Source organism: Amblyraja radiata, chromosome 27 (genome assembly GCF_010909765.2).
Source record: "Amblyraja radiata isolate CabotCenter1 chromosome 27, sAmbRad1.1.pri, whole genome shotgun sequence".
In the NCBI taxonomy this organism is placed as follows: domain Eukaryota; kingdom Metazoa; phylum Chordata; class Chondrichthyes; order Rajiformes; family Rajidae; genus Amblyraja; species Amblyraja radiata.
The window spans coordinates 20,874,669-20,893,874 of NC_045982.1; the positions used below are offsets into that span (position 1 = coordinate 20,874,669).

At 40.2% G+C, this 19,206-nt stretch overlaps 1 protein-coding gene across 1 annotated transcript in view; it reads right to left on the bottom strand.

Moving 5' to 3' along the window:
• The window catches only part of csmd2 (CUB and Sushi multiple domains 2), a 573,225-nt gene that overhangs the window by 51,137 nt on the left and 502,882 nt on the right, over nucleotides 1–19,206 (bottom strand). Inside the window, 3 exon segments of the mRNA XM_033045391.1 lie at nucleotides 5,341–5,514; nucleotides 12,717–12,896; nucleotides 14,014–14,190. Of these exon segments, the coding sequence (XP_032901282.1) occupies nucleotides 5,341–5,514; nucleotides 12,717–12,896; nucleotides 14,014–14,190 (531 nt within the window).

The window sequence follows — 19,206 nt, forward strand, 5'->3', positions numbered from 1 at the left end:
ATTTTATCCTATAGACCAATAGAAATTGAGTTATTTTGCTGTAATTGTGTTAAGTGCATTTGATGCAGTCCCATGTGCATTTACAAATCATTGAAATGTAATGACTGACACTCACATCCTGACTATTAGTAATATGTGCTTGATTAAGAAATAACTGCAAATGCTGGAAAATCAAAGGTAGACAAAAATTCTTCAAACTCAGCGGGAGAGGCAGCATCTATGGAGCGAAGTAATATGTGCTTTTCCTCTCTCTCCATCTCTCTCTCTCTAGCAGGGGTTCCCAACCTTTTTCATCCTGTTTATCCCTGACAACTTTAATAGCACATAACAAGGCTATTTCACTAATTTTGAACAACTAATGATGAACAGATACCAGTATACCAGAACCAAATGCAGTCAGTCAATGAGAAAAATATGTGCAAATCCAGAATCAACAAATTTACCCCCTGGGTAGGTGAAATTTACTCCCTGGGAGTAAATTTACCCCAGGATGGGAACCCCTGCTCTACAGTTTGAATGCATCAGGAATTCGCAATGTTGCATGTTCAGACTAGGCTCAGCAGTAGAGGTGATGATATTAGAAGTAGTAACTCAGAATCAGACTGCAGCAATCCCACTGAGATAGCTGGGCAGTATTGACAGTGCACTGTTCGATAAGGTGTTTTCGTTATCTTTCTTTGTCCAGAGGCGTAAACAAAACTTTATCTATCAAAGGTTGTTCGATTGAAATGCTTGGTTTGATTGGGCTGTTTAGACTTTACCAATACTGCGCGGACATAACCCCTTCGGCGCCAACCAGTGATCACCCAGCGCACTTGCAGTATCCTATACATGAGGGACAATGTACAATATTTTTACCAAAGCCAATTAACCTACCAACCTGTACGTCTTTGGAGTGTGGGAGGAAACCAGAGCACACACAAAAAACCCACACAGTCACAGGGAGACCATACAAACTCTGTACAAACAGAACCTGAGGTCAGGGTTGAACCCGGATCTCTGGCGTTGTAAGGCAACAACCCAACTGCAGGTGCCACTGTGACACTAAAAACCTTGTGCTTAGAGGTTTAGCAATTAACGTATAAGGGATCCAGGTGTGAGTATGAAGCAACAGATAGCATTGGCAATATATCTCTAAACAGTGATCCAGTATTAAGGAATGAAAATGTGCATGATGCATAAATGCAATCTATCACACAACAGGAAACAACTGAAGTACAAAACAGATCCTTTTCTTTTAGGACTTGCTTTAATTAATCATTAACCATTCTGGATGACTTCTGAGCACATCAAAGCACAGAGTCACTTTGGCATTCACCACCAGGAAATAGTCCTATTTTATCTGGTGTGCAGCTGTTTCTTTTTTGTGATATGAATGCATAATTTGTGAACAGCAACGTGAAGGTTACTCTTGAGACGAGGAGCTAAACCTTTGGCTTCCAAGAAATTGTACAATTTCATCTTAATTTTTGTACTTCATTTTTCAATTATTGCTACACACAGGAAACATAGCAAAATCCACTAATGTGAAAAAATAAAGTTGTAATTAAAACATAAGATTTTAACTTCAAAATGAAAACACGCACTAAATGGAACTGGCACTGTGAATATTTAGATGTTTTATACTTAAAAAACAGGAAGTCAGACCAGATGTAGGATAAAATCAAACCACTGGAACACATTCACAGTCGGGCCCTGAGGAACGTAATGGGACAGAAGGACTAAGGACTACATTTACATTATTCCCTAGAAGTGGCATCACAGGTAGACAGGGTAGTGAAGAATGTTTTTGGAATGCTGGCCTTCATCAGTATGGGCTATGAGCAAAGGAGGATGTTATTTGAGAGTTTAGGACGTTGTTGAGGGCACCATTGAGTATTGTGTTTTCAGTTTTGATTAACCTGCCAGACAAAAGATGCCATTAAGCTGGAATAAGTGCAGAGAAGATTTCCGATTTCCGAAAATGTTGCCAGGACTCAAGAGGTGTTGTAATTCACTATACCACCTATACCACCTGCCATCTCTATGACACCAAAAGCCTAGGAAAGATTTAACCAAAGCAAAAAAAGACAATATCTTAACCTGCTTTTACTCTTTAGCCAGCTCTCGCTGCAGCCTCTTAAACCAAAGCCTGGGTGCTGCACTTTCCTTCAACACAGCATTAGCCTCAGCACATTCTCGCTCCCAACATGGCTGTTCCCAATAGGCCGCTCCGGTAAACTTTTCCTTCCTTTTATTGGCTGCCGCGACTCTTTCTCAGCCATGAAAAAGCCTGCTTTTCAAATGCCCCAACTTTGCTTGAAGCAAAGCCTCTTTTCAATCAAGACACAGCTTTCTCTACACTCTCCTGCAGATTTTTCAATAGTGCCTTCTCTCTCCTCTCAAAAGGGCTGCTCACTAGTTCTCTCCTTGACTATTTTTTAGAGGGATAAGGGTCTAATCTGGATAAAGGGATCTAGCTTATTTGTTCATCTTTGTCAGCATCGATGAGTTGGGCTGAAGGGCCTGTTTCAGTGTTTTATGCATCTATGGCTTTATTAACAAAATGAGAGCAATTACATAATTCATTCCAATTCTGTTCCGCAAAGTCGATTTAAGGTTTAAACTGTCGAAAAATAAATACAGCAAAAGACGTAAATTTTGCAGTATCTTACATCAGCAGAAAATTTCTCAAAGTACATTCTGATTGTCTTTGTTGTTACACTGCCAATTTCTGCGCAACAATCTCCTTGCAAAATACAGCTTGGCCTCCTAATGAAGAATATTGGATGCAGTGCTATTTTAGGGAACCACATCTCTTTGAAATGTTTCCATCCATCCAATTTTTGTTCAGCTGGACAGAAAGGATAAGATTCGCCTAACCACTAACAGTGTTGAATTATAGAGAGAAAATATCTCTTTTTCCACAACAATAAAATCAAATGTGTTGAATCAAGCTTGGCCTCACACTGCGTTCACAGCATTCCATGGGTTTCTGAGCCAGAGACCAAATGCATTTTGGATATAGTTCCTAAGCTTTACTCTTGCCTTAGCCAAAAAAAATCTAAAATGACCCATTCATTTGATTAGGGTCCCTAATCTACACGACAAAGCTAAGCTAAATGGTTTGTATTTCCTCATCTTAATTATTTATTTATGTTTTAAATTAATCTAGTTTAATAGTCTATATGTGTTAATTAAACTGCATTTTAATTTGTTATTCACAAATTATAAATTTAAACAATGTATTTTTATTCAACAGTTTGTAATTTATGAAACAGCGAATTGTCTTTTAGTGGGTTGTGGAAAGGGCCTCACTTTATCCAATGCACAGCTTGGTCATGACTGGTGTGCTTTGGTTTTTGGGGTGGGACCAAGGTAATGCCATTGACAGGGCCTAAGGAGCTGAGTGGCCTCAGAGGGCTTGTGTGGTGTATGACCAGCAACTGGCGGAGCGAAGTAGGATAGGGCGGGCTGCAGTCTAGACCAAGCACTGTCCTCTCTGCGACAAAGCCAGGCAGCATGTAGCTCTTTGAAGCAGAAAGATGTATGTTTAAATTCCACTCGGCGAGTTGAACATTTAATTTTTAATGCATCAGTGCTTGTCTGAGTTTTAAGATGCAGCGTGGAAACAGGCCCTTCGACCATCAGAGCCTGCGCTGACCATCGATCACCTGTTCACCATGTCACCCCACTTCCTCATCCATTCCCTACAAATTAGAGACAATTTCACAGAGGCCACTTAAACTATCAACCCTCATGTCCTTGGAATAGGGGAGGTAGGCGGAGCATCCAGAGGAATCCCATATAGTCACAGGAAAATTGTGCAAACTCATATAGAGGGAGGGAGTGCAGTGTAGGTTCACCAGGTTAATTCCTGGGATGGTGAGACTGACATTTGATGAAATAATGGATCGACTGGGCTTATATTCACTGGAATTTAGGATGAGAGGGTATCTTATAGAAACAAATAACATTTTTAAGGAATTGGACAGGGTAGATGCAGGAAAATTGTTCCCCATGTTGGGAGAGTCCAGAACCAGGGGCCACAGCTTAAGAATAAGGGATAGGCCATTTAGGACTGAGATGAGGAATGCCCTTTTCACCCAGAGTTGTGAATCTGTGGAATTCTCAGCCACAGAAGGCAGTGGAGACTAATTCACTGGATGTTTTCAAGAGAGAGTTAGGTAGATCTCTTAGGGATCAAAGTGTAAATTGATGATGCATGTGAGCCAATCACACACAAGCCAGCATCACTAACTCCACCCCTCTATAACACTTATACTAACACCCGTTCCCAGCACTTCAGTTCAAGCAGCCAGGATGCATTGATAACCTGTTGTCCTCAACGCTGCTAAGTGCTCATTAAAGATGTGTTTAAATCACACACTGACTCTGGATCATGTTTACACAAAGGATATGAGGAGAAAGCAGGAACAGGGTACTGATTTTGGGATGATCAGCCATGATCATATTGAAAGACGGTGTTGACTCGAAGGATCGAATGGTCTACTCCTGCACCTATTTTCTATGTTTCTAAAAGACAGCACCTGAAGTCAGGATTGAACCTGTGCTTCTGGCAATGTAAGGCAGCAGCTCTACCAGCTCTGCAATTGAGCTACCCTGTTTTTGTTCTGTTTTTTTTTTGGGAAGTGTTATCTTATGGGTGAGCTTTTAAGTTGTGGCCTCTTTGGTTTTTCACATCAACATTAAATACCCCAAAGCTAGCCAACATTAATTTATCACCCAACATCACTAAAATATACTGAGGATTTAATTCAGATCGTCATTCAGTTGGTCTTTCAGCTTTACATATCAGACCATTGATTCAACATATTTCATTATCCTACTGTTGCACATTATTAATTAGATCAACTTGGCACAAGGAAATTGTTGTCATAGTTCCTACATTGAAATACTAACTACAATTCATTGGTTGTAAATTACTCGGGGGCATCTGAAAATACAGTAAAAATTCAGCTTCTTCTTTATTTCTTTGCCTGATTAAAAGAGGTGCAAAGTGGCAAAATAATATTCATAGAGCCATAGTATCACACAGTGTTGAGGCAGGCCCTTCGGCCCAACTTGCCCACGTCCATCCAACATGTCCCATCTATATTTGTCTCACCTGCCTGCATTTGGCCCATATCCCTCTAAACCTATCCTATTCGCTCTAAATCTATCCAACCTTAGCACCTTTCCTGGTGCTAAGATCACTCAGTCAAAATAGCATCAACATTAACCAAAATGAAACAATTTTTAGGAATAAACAAATTTATTTTATCAGCTCCATCATATAATCATTATGTTTAGTTCCTTGTTATTACAGGTCAGTGATGTTCCATGCATGGATATACTTACGAAAGCACTGTGGAACTTCCCCACTCCATGTCCCGTTTCCATCACAGGTGAGCACTGCAGGTAGAGAGAGCTGGTATCCTTCAGAGCAGGTGTAGCTGATGCTAGCTCCCCAGCTGAAGTCTGTTCCCATAACAATTCCATTGAGGATTCTCGGGGGAGTTTGGCATTTGATAGCTGAAAAAGAGCAGTGTTCATGAGCCTCCTTTTCTTACATCCAGTTCCCTCCCCTCTACTATGTAGGAAAGAACTGCAGATGATGGTTTAAATCGAAGGTAGACACAAAATGCTGGAGTAACTCAGCAGGTGAGGCAGCATCAGTCTGAAGAAGGGTCTCGACCCGAAACATCACCCATTCCTTCTCTCCAGAGATGCCGCCTGTCCCGCTGAGTAACTCCAGCATTTGTGTCTACCCTCCGCTCTAAGGCTGAAGAAGAGTGCTGACCCAAAACATCATCCATCCGCTTTCTCCAGAGATGCTGCCTGACCCGTTGTGTTACTCCAGCACTTTAGTGTTCATGAGAAATTCAACGGCACCAGTAAGATAACAATAGCAGCCAATCTCACTCCACTGGCAGCCATTCACTTCAAGGTAACATTCGAATGGAGGAATGAAGAAGTATTGCCTTCCAGTGGATGGTGTGCTTTCAAACAACCCAAACAAAGAAAAATAAATGTACCTTTAAATGGACAATTTTGAAATTAAATTATGCCACTGGATATGACAAATGAAGAAATATGGGATCTTGGTAGATACCGTAAGTTGGCAATCGTCTTATTTGTTGTTAGATTTTCCATGATTTTGATAAGGTGGAAATTCATCCTTTATTTCTAGTGCTAAAAGACAATGGTGGAACTGAACATTGATGGAGGAGAACACTGGACAGCCCTTTCACCAACTACTATTCTGCTCATTGGAGACCCTCAGACTATCTTTGATTGGACTTTACTGGACTTTATCCTGAATTAAACGTTATTCCTTTTATCATGTGGATGACGCAATTGTGTATTGGGAGGTTTTCCTGTCTGGATTCAAGGCTATGCATAGCACAGAGTCGGCTCTGCTATGGGTCTTCAACGACATCCTCCTGGAAAACGACTCTGGTAATTATGTGGTTCTTGTCTTGCTGGACCTATCTGCCGCCTTCGATACAGTGGACCATGGAATTTTAATTTCCCGATTACAGCACCAAGTGGGCATTTGTGGCAGTGCCCTGGGATGGTTCAGGTCCTATCTGGCAGACAGAACCATGCGTGTAAGCCTTGCTGGCTTTGAATCCTCCTCCACTCCCTTGGTATATGGGGTTCCACAGGGCTCAATTTTAGGGCCCCTGCTCTTCTCTTTATACCTACTTCCTCTGGGCTCAATTTTAAGAAGGCATGGCATCTCCTTTCACTTTTATGCAGATGATAACCAGTTATATATGCCACTCAGGAAAGAAGACGACTATTCTCTAAAATCACTTCTGTCTTGTCTTGAGGACATTAAGTCCTGGATGGCCTTAAACTTTCTGGGACTTAATGAAGAGAAGACAGAGGTGATTTTGTTTGGCCCCAATGGCTGCCGTGAACCTCCCTTTGTTGACTTGGGTCCACTGGCATTGTCTGTAAAGCCAACCGTTTTGAACCTGGGTTTTAGGATGGACGGTGATTTTAAACTAGATAAACAAATAGGCGCGGTGGTTAAGTCCAGCTTCTTTCACCTAAGGAAGCTGGCAAAGGTGAAGCCCATTCTCGAGCGGCAGCATTTTGAAACAGTAATCCATGCCTTTATTACATCTAGGCTGGATTACTGTAACGCACTCTACTCTGGAGTCGCACGAGCTTCATTGGCTCGTCTCCAGCTTGTTCAAAATGCTGCCGCTCGCCTTTTGACCGGAACTCGAAAGAGGGAGCACATTACGCCAATTTTGGCCTCCCTTCACTGGCTCCCAGTGCACTTTCGAGTTCATTTCAAAATTATTTTATTTGTTTTTAAATCATTGAATGGGCTCGCCCCGCCTTGCCTCTCTGAGCTGCTCCACCTATATGCTCCTGCCCGGTGCCTCAGGTCAGCTGATCAGCTGCTCCTTGAGGTACCAAGGTCTAGGCGGAAGCTCAGAGGGGATAGAGCCTTTTCTGTTGCTGCTCCGGCACTCTGGAACACCTTGCCGCTGCACATCAGACAGGCCCCCTCACTGTCCATCTTCAAATCCTCCCTAAAAACACATTTTTATTCTTTGGCTTTCGACACTGGCTGAGGCATTGCTCCTGTTCTTAGTGCTTTTAATGTCTTTTAATTTTTAGTGTGTTTTTTATAGTCCTTCGTTTTACGGTTTTTAATGGTTTTTAATGGTTTGTAATAGCTTTTTGTCCATGAGTTCTCATGTACAGCACTTTGTGGCAACTGCAGTTGTTTAAAGTGCTTTATAAATAAAGTTATTATTATTATTATTGTCTTTCCACTGACTGGGTAGCATGCAACGAAAGCTTTCCACTGTACCTCAGTACACATGACAATAAACTAAACAAACATAAATAGTTCATATAGTTTATTAAGAAGGAGCTGCAGATGCTGGAAAAAAGGCAGACAAAAATGCTGGAGAAACTCAGTGGGTGAGGCAGCATCTATGGAGCGAAGGAAATAGGCAACGCTTCAGAGTCTGAAGAAGGGTTTCGACACGAAACGTTGCCTATTTTCTTCGCTCCATAGATTCTGTCTCACCTGCTAAGTTTCTCCAGCATTTTTGTTTAACTATATGAACTCAGCAGTCATTTAGCGCTTTGTGTCAACAACACACTTCTACCCTGTGATCCCAGTCTCTTGAATCTGAACATTCTCTCAATGTACTGATTTCCTCTGAAGGACAAAGAACTCTGACTACACAAAATTAAACTTTGATTTTACATTTAGATTAGACGGTTTCTTCTGACTTATCGTCAGATGCCATTAAGAGTGATCATTAGCTTTGTTTGGAAGAGAATCACATTAATGAAAACTTGCAAGATGATTACCTGTCCCGCCCACATCATTTCATTTTTCAAAGCTTGCTAATCGATACACATTAGAGCGAATCTCATTCCTTAGCCTATCTACCTAATTGTTCAGGTTTGATTTAATATTCTCAATTATTGATTCACCTGACCGACTGACCACTCAGCATTATATTCCTGATTCCTGGGATGTCAGGACTTTCATATGAAGAAAGACTGGATAGACTCGGCTTGTACGCGCTAGAATTTAGAAGATTGAGGGGGGATCTTATAAAAACTTACAAAATTCTTAAGGGGTTGGACAGGCTAGATGCAGGAAGATTGTTCCCGATGTTGGGGAAGTCCAGAACAAGGGGTCACAGTTTAAGGATAAGGGGGGAATATTTTAGGACCGAGATGAGGGAAACATTTTTCACACAGAGTGGTGAATCTGTGGAATTCTCTGCCACAGAAGGTAGTTGACCCCAGTTCATTGGCTATATTTAAGAGGGAGTTAGATGTGGCCCTTGTGGGTAAAGGGATCAGGAGGTATGGAGAGAAGGCAGGTACAGGATACTGAGTTGGATGATCAGCCATGATCATATTGAATGGCGGTGCAGGCTCGAAGAGCCAAATGGCCTACTCCTGCACCTAATTTCTATGTTTCTATGTTTCTATAGACCGCTGGAGGGAACCAGAGCAAGACCTTGTCAATGTAAAGGGGAAAACTCTGTTGATCCTTTGCGACACATAATCAGAGGATGAGACATATGTAGGTCTGGGAAAAACTAAGTTTACAGCTGAATGAAAGGCACCAGACTATTTGGTTTCTTGTGGAACAGCCTCATCAATACAATAAATGAACAAAAAAGACTCTGCAAAAAGCACAACAGATGTTGATCATAAAATTGCTCAAGGCAAAATGATCTGCTGTGGCATTCGCTGATGAAATGAATCTATTAAAATGTAAATTTCATTTTGCTGCAGCACATGCTCAAAGATAATTAAAAAACACAAAATATTTCATTGCAATTCAATATGCCAAATCCTGGTTATCAATCAGTTGGCCACATTTGTTGGCTGATTCCATGCCAATAACAAAGCAATGATCAAACAGTAGGCTTATTACTTCTATTTATATTTCTCAGCAGCATTATGAACTTAACCCTCTCACGACTACTTTGGGGCAAGAAATACACCATGCATTTTATATGCAGAGTAAAATATCTCAATGGCAGAGTTATTAAACAACATTTGACACTGCTGCATAAAAACCAACCGGAAAATAAAGCCAGGTAGTTGGTCAGAGGTCGGCTTTAGGAGTATCCTAAAGGAGAAGTGAGAAGGACTGAGGAGGGATTTCCAAAATTCAGAACTTGGACAGCTGCAAAAGAGTGATTACATAACTGAACGTGCAAATTTAAATCGTACTTCAGAAGCAGTAAAATTAAATGTTGTATTTAGATACATTATAGCCAGTCAGCCCATTATGTCTACGCTGGCTAATAATCAGGTTATTTAGGTCAATTTCACTGTTTATTTCACAACCCATGGACTTGTGCGGCCTAGCTCTTTGAGTGCTAATTCAGGTGGTGACTGTTTCTGCCTCCACATGTCTTTCTGGATGTGTTAGATCCACAATATTGTTAGAAACTGACCAACTTTCCTTAGATACACTTCAATTATTCTACCATCTCCCCTCGTCACTGATCTTTCTTCCAAGGGAGATAGGTTCTTTCTCCCTTCCATCAACTTCTTGTCATTTTATTTGGCTCAATCAAACTACATCTCGCTATGTTTTGTTTTGCAGAAATCTATTTCACACTAGTGGCTTTTTCCTCAAAACATCTGAAACTCTGGCAACATCCTTTTAAATCTTCATTTCACCCTTTTGCATGCTGTCACATCCTTCCTGTAGCATGGTGACCAATCAGTCTTCTAGCTGTGGTCTCACTATTTGTTTATGTAGTTCTAACATAACCGTCACATCCAAATCCTGTGAACAAAGTGGCCAAGTGGTAGAGCTACTACCGCACAGCACTAGAGACCAGGTTCGATCCCGACTACAGGTGCTTGCTTGTCTGTACAGATTTTGTTCGTTCTCCCCATGACCTGCGTGGGTTTTCTCCGAGATCTTCGGTTTCTTCCCACACTCCAAAGATGTACAGGTTTGTAGGCTAATTGGCTGGGTATAAATGTAAAATGTAAAATTGTCCCTAGTGTGTGTAGGATTGTATAAGTGTGCGGGGATCGCTGGTTGGTGCGGCTCGGTGGTCCGATGGACCTGTTTCTGCACTGTATCTCCAAACTAAACTAAACTAAAATATTTGTTTTAAATGCTAATGATGGAAGAAATTGGGTTTTACTTATTACAAGACAATACAGAAGGCCTGGTCCCCCAATGCAATATTGCACCACACACCCATAGCCCCACGGGAGGCCCGGTTCCCCAACGCAACCCATTCCCCAAGGCAATATTCCACCACTCACCTGTTTTCCCAACGGGAGATCTGGTCCACCAAAACAACCCTTTCCCCAAAGCAATAGTTTCTCTCACTCTCTCTCTGTCTGTCTGTATCTCTTTCTATGTCTCTTGGCCTAGTCCCTCCCCCTGACACTCTGGTCTGTGAGACGCCATTGTGGTGTCATCCATGCAACGGTCAGACACCTCTCATAGCACAGTAACAGTTATTCTGAGAATTTGGCTATTTGAAATGTTTAAATATCAGTAACTTGTGAAATATAACGTAAAATCTGAAGGAACATATATTATACACCAAACTGTACCACCCTGCTCACCATTTCTCACACTAATATTATTTTAAAATTATAACTATATTCAAATGCCACAGCTGCTGTAATGGGATTTGAACTCATGTCTCTGGAGAAAAGAGTAGGAGGATATGACCTAATTTATCTGCTTCGAAGTAAGCAACCTGAGGTAATGGGAATGTATTTACCCATTCCTTTGTTCTCTCCACTCACATGTTGCCATTAGAATTTATTAGAATTAAATTGATTAGAATTAAAAAAGGGATATTTTTCTGTAATGGAATTACTGCAAAATGTCACATACTTCATGTTTATTCACAATAGAGCAGTTTTAGCAGTTGTGTCTGGAATTTGGAAAGATGAGAGGGGATCTTATAGAAACATATAAACTTCTTAAAAGATCGGACAGGCTAGATGCAGGAAAAATGTTCCCGTTGTTGGGGAAGTCCAGGACAAGGGGTCACAGCTTAAGGATAAGGGGGAAATCCTTTAAGACCGAGATGAGAAAAACATTTTTCACACTGAGAGTGGTGAATCTTAGGAACTCTCTGCCACAGAGGGTAGTTGAGGCCAGTTCATTGGCTATATTTAAGAGGGAGTTAAAGGGGTACTAAAGGGATCAAGGGGTATGGAGAGAAGGCAGGTACGGGATACTGAGTTGGATGATCAGCCATGATCATATTGAATGGTGGTGCAGGCTCGAAGGGCCGAATGGCCTACTCCTGCACCTATTTTCTATGTATCTATGAATGGTGGTGCTGGCTCGGTGCTGAATGGCCTACTCCTGCACCTATTTTCTATGTTTCTATGTTGAGTGTTCTATGAGTTAAGTGTGAAACTGAAGTGGTCATGAGCGTAATGTCAGAGTCTGGCATTAAATCATAGTACCAACATATTTGAACAGTGTTCAATTGGCACATGAGGAGTTCTTGTGTTCAGTAACTAACACCAGATTGGAATCATTGGAACCATCGACCATTTGTCTCCTGAGAAACAGAAAATGAGCTTTGTTTCAAATTAACAATTTTTTTCTGCCTTCTCTGTTTTTGTGATCCACTTTTTTAGCATTAGAATTGGAATTAGTGAAGCAAGTAGATTTATGATAATATTCAGGATCCTCTAACATTTAACAGGGAAAAATACCCATGGAGGTTCAACTCGAATCCCTCAATCAAGAACTCATCTGGTTTGTAATTAGAGTTATTGGTGAAACTGTTTACATACAACAAATAATATATTATAGCGTCACACAGCATAGACACAGGCCGTCCTGCACAACCTGATCAATGCCGATCAAGATGCCCCATTGAAGCTTGTCCCTTTTCCCCGCATATGGCCCATATTCACTAAATCTTTCCTATCTCTGTATTTGTCCCAGTTTTTACTTTTAAATATTTCCTCAACTATTTCCTCTGACAGTTTGTTCAATACACCTTCTGTGTGGAAAAAGTCACCCCTAAAGTTCCTGTTAAAACTTTCCCCTCTCATCTTAAAAAAAGGCTTTGCAAAAAATGCGAGATAAAGATAAGACAATTAAAATGGAAAGTTCAGTTTAGAAGCAAAATATACAATGTATGATTTTAATGAAAACATGGAAAATGAATCATAAATCAAGAAACATCCATTGTGCTCATCATTATAAATGATTGACTTACATTTACAGACTGGCCTACTTCCATTCCAGGTTCTGTCTTTGGTGCATATGAGAGTAGAATATCTCAAGGAATCCATAGTGTAACCTGGTATACACTGGAATACGACTGTTCTATTGTAGGTGAAGTCATTGCCCAGTCTGATCCCATTAGCCGGCAATCCAGGATCACCACAATTAATCACTGTAAGAGATGAGACTGCTGAGTACTCAAAACATAGGCCGCTCATTTAATTGTATCTAAGAAGTAGTAAAGTAGCACTGCTCTAGCCACTGTATAGCAATATCCCTCACATGCGTTGTTACACAGTAAATTCCTTATCTTAGGCATGCCACTTAAGAAAGAGATGTCATAGAATTATTGTGTGATACAGTATGGAAACAGGCCCTTCGACCCAATTTGCCCACACCAGCCAATATGTCCCAGCCACACTAGTCCCACCTGCCTGCTTTTGGTCCACATCCTCCAAACATGTCCTACCCATGTCTTTAAGGAATGTTTGCATTTTGTAACTAGAAGTCACAAGTTGACATGTTGCCTAATTTCAGAGTTGTTACAAGACCAAGGATCTCAAGGAGATCATTAAATATTCCAATAATCTATTTCTTAACACAAACCTTCCCCTCTGTTGCCACTATGCAAGAAATTTAAAAAAAAAACATATAAAGATAAATATTTTAAAAAAAATCAGCATGAGGTGAGAATACCCAGAAAAATCAATTGGAAGGGAAAATACTCAATGTTTTCATCAGAATCTTTTCCGATAATGATAAATGTGAAGCGTGCTTTTTGTGCTTTCCAAGAAATAAATATAAATACTTATTGGGAAAAAGGAGCATGAAAAGTTTTACAATTAAATAAATGAGACAAGCACATTGAATAGGGCTTGTTTGACAAAATTGAACTGAAAATGAGTAAGGCAATATTTTTGATTTCCAGGAAAGGGTACAATTAAGCTTACTGAAACTTAACTGTGGAGCTTTTGCAGGTGAAAAAGGAGCCACTTGATCAATAATAGACATTTTTCTTTATCCCAAGTTACATATTATAACATATTAATCCAAGTGATTTCTGAATCATTTAAGAATCTACCTTTCATTTTCCACATGCATAAACAATTTTGGCCAGCCTGCCATTTTGTTCTATGCAAGAAGAAAGCTTGCATTGGAACAAAGGCTTTATCTGGTGCATGCCCTGAGTGTACTTAAATTAAAGAGTGCTTAGAAATGCAACATGTTTCATTTGTAAAATGTCACCCAGCCGCGATATGATGGAAAATAGACATGATGAAGGAACTGACCTATGCATTGTGGTGGAACATTGGTCCAGGTCCCATTGACAGTACAGTGTCTGGTCAGCAAACCAGTTGAATAGTAGCCTTCCCGACAAGCGTAGCTAATAGAGCTCGAGAAGTCCAATCTGTTGCTGTACACTATCCCGGCATTGCTTGGGGTTCCAGGGTTTCCACAGGAGACAGCTGTTAATGGGAGGAGGGAAATTGCAGAAATAATTCATAAGTTCACGTTAATAAGTGATAGGAATAGAATTAGGTCTTTCGGCCCATTAGGTCTACTCTGCCATTCAATCATGGCTGATCTATCTTTCCCTCTTAAACCCATTCTCCTGCCTTCTCCCCGACACCTGTACTAATCAAGAATCCATCCATCTCTGCCTTAAAAACATCTATTGACTTGGCCTCCACAAATGAATTCCACAGATTCACTGCAATAAGAATGAAAGCAAGATATTTAATTTTGTCATTCTTAGGCAAACTGACAATTTTGTTACTATTATTCTCAAAGTCCAAAGGATTAATGAGAAAGATATTTGAAATGACCATGGAATTTCTGTTTGATGCGAAAATAGAACATACAACATCGGACACAACAGCCCAGGAACAGGCCCTTGGGCCCACAATGGTTGTGGCGAATATGATGCCCAGTTGAACTGATCTCATCTGCCTGGAAATTCTCCATATCCCTCCATTCCCTGCAAATCCATGTGCCTATCTTAAAAGCTTATTAAATGTAACTATAGTATCGGTCTTCACCACCACCCCTAGCAATACGTGCCAGTGCTCCACTACCCTCTGTGCAAATAAAAACTTGCCCGCACATCTCCATTCCCCTTCTCATCTTATAGCTATGCCAACTATTTTATTGCAGCCTTGAAACTTTTATCGAGTATTCTAAATAATTTAGAGTAAAAACACTTGCTGCATTATGCGTTTCTTGTTTCCAACCTGAGCATTTCTCATGAAATAAGACAGTGGAATAGTTCGAGACCTTTTTTCAGACTGAGAGTCAGGGGAGAGGGAAACTGGTGGTATGAGGTGGTACATATAAGAAAAGAATGAAAGGTATGAAAAGAACAAATCAAGGCCAGCTTGGATGATCAAGGAAAGATAGAGCCCACATTGGTCAATTGTTGGCTGTGAAAGAGCAACTGAAACGACTGATTACTGATCAGATGACTGATGACATCTTGTGTTGCTATAACACAATGCTTGCTAAATCAATCCTAAAATATTGCCACTGAGTTGCTTGATTTAATGAAATCCAACTACTAACTTACTCTGTGCCTCACTACATACAGTACCTCTCTGTGAACACGCACTGTATACTGTAACTGTGAATGTGTTCAAAGCTTTAACACCAACGTCAACATACCTGCTACTCTCTAAAATACTGCCTTTTCTCATTCTTTTGGAATACCTGCAGTCAGAACGATTCTGCCTGGATGGGGTATCAACACCTAGGGGGCAAAGTTTCAGAAGAATGGTTTGCCCATTGCAGGTGGAGATAAGGATGAGGCTCTTCATGAAGAGGATTATGAACTTTCGGGATTCTATATCTTAGAGAGTTGTGGAGACAAACTCTTTGAAACAACATTTATGGCAGGCATTGACTGGCATTTAAACTGCAAAGGCATTAAGGGATATGGGGAGAGAACAGAAAAGTAGCGTTGAGGCCTAGAGTGGCTCAGCTATGATCTTAATGAATGATGAAGCAGGTTCATGGGGCCAATTGGCCTTCATCTCTTCCTGTTTCCTATGATCCACCATTACTGCTCTGCGGCAGTTATTAGTCCTCCTGAATGACACTCTTGTTATCCAACTTGTAGTTTTAAGCATTCCACCTATTGGGAAATACTGCTGGAATTACAACTGGTAATTTTCAAAGGTTTGTTGCATAAGAATTTCAGCCTTACTGCATTTCTTCTGATCTAGCTATTTGAAGACATACAGATGCCACGCTAGCCTGCTATTTCAACAACTATGGCTGTGATTAATATTTAGACATCTTGCTCACTCAGATGGGAACTTTGATGTGCAGAGGGCACTGTATCACGATTAAAGCACCTCCAGATTGTTATAGATCTCAAGCCTAAACAAAACCTATGCAGTCATGCAGAGTTGGAAAACATTTTAAATCTCCACATTAGAGCAGTATTATGCACTATTTTAATGTAGGTTTCCACGATTGTCCAACCATTGAAGGTTTGTACTTTGGGCTGTAATATTTCACATAGAGCAGTACAGCACAGGAACGGGCCCTTTGGCCCACAAACGTTTGTGCCAAACATGATGCCTAGATGAACAATGTCCAGTTGAGCTTCATCATGACTCTTATACTCACTGCCACAAGCAATTAAGGGAAGCATACTCTATTCCTTCTTTACCGTATCTACTATCTATGTGTAGATATCTATGCATATCTGCTTTCAAGAGAGAGTTAGATAGAGCTCTTAAAGATAGCGGAGTCAGGGGATATGGTGAGAAAGCAGGAACAGGGTATTGAATGTGGATGATCAGCCATGATCACAGTGAATGGCGGTGTTGGCTTGAAGGGCCCAATGGCCTACTCCTGCACCTATTGTCTATTGTCTATTGTGCTGCCACCTTCAGTAAGCTATGAACTTGGACTCCAAGATCCCTCTGCACATCGATGCTGTTAAGGACCTACTCTCCCCTTACATTCAACCTCCCAAAGTGCAACACCTCACACTTCTCAGGTTAAACTCCATCTGCCATATCCCTGTCCATTTCTGCAGCTGAGCTGTATCCTTCTGTATATTCTGACAGCCCTCTCACTGTCTGCAACTCCTCCAATTTTGGTGTCCCAATTACTCCTAGATCTCCCAACTACTGCGGTCCTCAAATAAATATTAAACTATTCAACTTTCCGACATAATACTAATGAGATTACATGATAGATATTTGTAGATTGTGCAGTTAAACATGGTCCCTCAGGTTAGACAACCAGCTGCACATGGCTTAGGGGAGGTACATTGTATATAACTGCAGTGGAGCAGATAATCAATCCACTGTAATGATTTAAAAAAAACATTTAGTTAAAATTATTTTACGATTTCTCAATTGGAATACATGTTTTGCATATTTAAAATTCTTGGCGGTTTGACAGGTTGGATACTCAGAAACTGCTTCGTTCAGCATTAGAGTCTAGAACTCGGGATAATTAGCTCAGAATAAGGTGTTGGTCACATAGACACGAAGTGAGCAGTACATTTGTTATTCAGAACATTATGAATCTTTGGAATTTTCCAACCCAAAAGACTGTCAATGCTTAATGACCATATTCAACGCTAAATTCAGTGGATTTTAGACTCAAAGGGATTCATGGAATGGGTCAATAAAATGGAATTGGTGCTGAAAACCAATTAAACTCTTACTGAATGCAATAGGAGGGAAGGATGGGATGATATGTACTTATTCTTACTTCTGCTTTAATGCTCTAATGATTGAATATTGAAACTTGGGTAACCATTAAAAAAATCAATTAAAGATTTAATAGTCATTAAATTATTGTCAGCTTGCAATTGGAGGGAACAGTTGTGGATCTTTGAAATCTTCTGTCATTTACGATCTGAGTTTTCAGTGTTTTATATCTTATTTCAGATTTCTAACATAGTCAGCTTTTTTTTATTTTCATGAATTTTAAATGGACATTCATATAAATGGTTAATCAATATCACCTTATAGCCAAGAAAAGTTTTGCTGTGATCTAACAATGTTGGTGGTAGGTGCTCTAGGATTTTGTTAAAGCATTACTAAAAGGTGACATTTGTCTAAGTCAGTCTCCTTCCTGGGATAAATAAAGTTCTATTGTATCATATCATATCGTATTGTATTTTGTTCTGACAATCTGAGAATCACAGAAATCTATGGCAGGGATATGGCCCATTGTGTGCAGTCTGCCCATAGAAATTGAGCTAATTATACTGCTCAGCCATGTGATTTCAATTCTCAACTTATGGCTTGAACTGCAGATAAATGTTACAGGGGATTCAGCTCTACTTTTGTGAATTTCATTTGTGACTTGAATGAGAATATGGAAGGGATAGTGCTTGGTTCTTGGTTTCTTGGTCCTCCAAAATATCCAAATGGAATTTAAACTGGAGGTGGTGAAGGGAGGGCTTAAGCCAGAAAGGGTTATTGGGAAGAAAGAGCTACTTTAAATTTAGTTGCATCTGGTTGGGTAACTATAGTTGGGTGGAGATTATTCCATGCTTTAATTGCTGTATACATTTGTCTTTGTAGCTGGGATCACAAATTGGATCAAATGCCCTCGTCTGCTCCTAATTGGTTTGGGTTTGGTGTAGGTCTTGTAGTCTATGTCGAGCTGACCATGCTAACTGCACTGGTACCAAAGTCATAAGCTTGGGAAGTGATGTCTGTAGATACATTTTACTAAAAACAATTTATTGACATTTAACTACTCCTCAATTGATTAATTAATTTTCTTCGTTCATAAGTTCAGAAGTTCTAGGAGCAGAATAAAGAAAAATGATTCTATACGAAGTCAAAGTCAAATTTATTCGATACGATAAAACATTATTCTTCCCTGGGGGGAAATTTGGCCCATCATGTCTACTTCGCCATTCAATCATGGCTGATCTATCTTTCCCCCTCAAACCCATTCTCCTGCCTTCACCCCATAACCCCTGACACCCTTACCAATCAAGAATCTGTCAATCTCCACCTTAAAAATATCCATTATCTTGGCTTCCACAGCCGTCTGTGGCAATGAATTCCACAGATTCACCATCCTCTGACAAAATAAATACCTTCTCACCTGCTTTCTAAAGGTATGTCCTTTTGTTATGTGGCTAAAGCCACTGGTTCTAGACTCTCCCACTAGTCAAAACATCCTCTCCACATTCACTCTATCCAGGCCTTTCACTATTCGTTAACTTTCAATGAGGTGTCCCCTCATCCTTCTAAAATCCAGTGACTACAGGACCAGTGCCATCAAACATTCTTGGGATCGTTCTCATAAACCTCCACTGGACCCTCTTTTGGTGAATATAATTAAACCACCATACATTTAGTAAATTTTATATGTTCTCCATTTTGGTTCATAAGTTCATTTAAGTTGAACACAAACTTTACATGAATTTATAACTTCCGGTGTTATTTAAATGTTCATTGCTTTCTGCCATCAGCAGCACCATCTTAACAAAGTGAGAATAT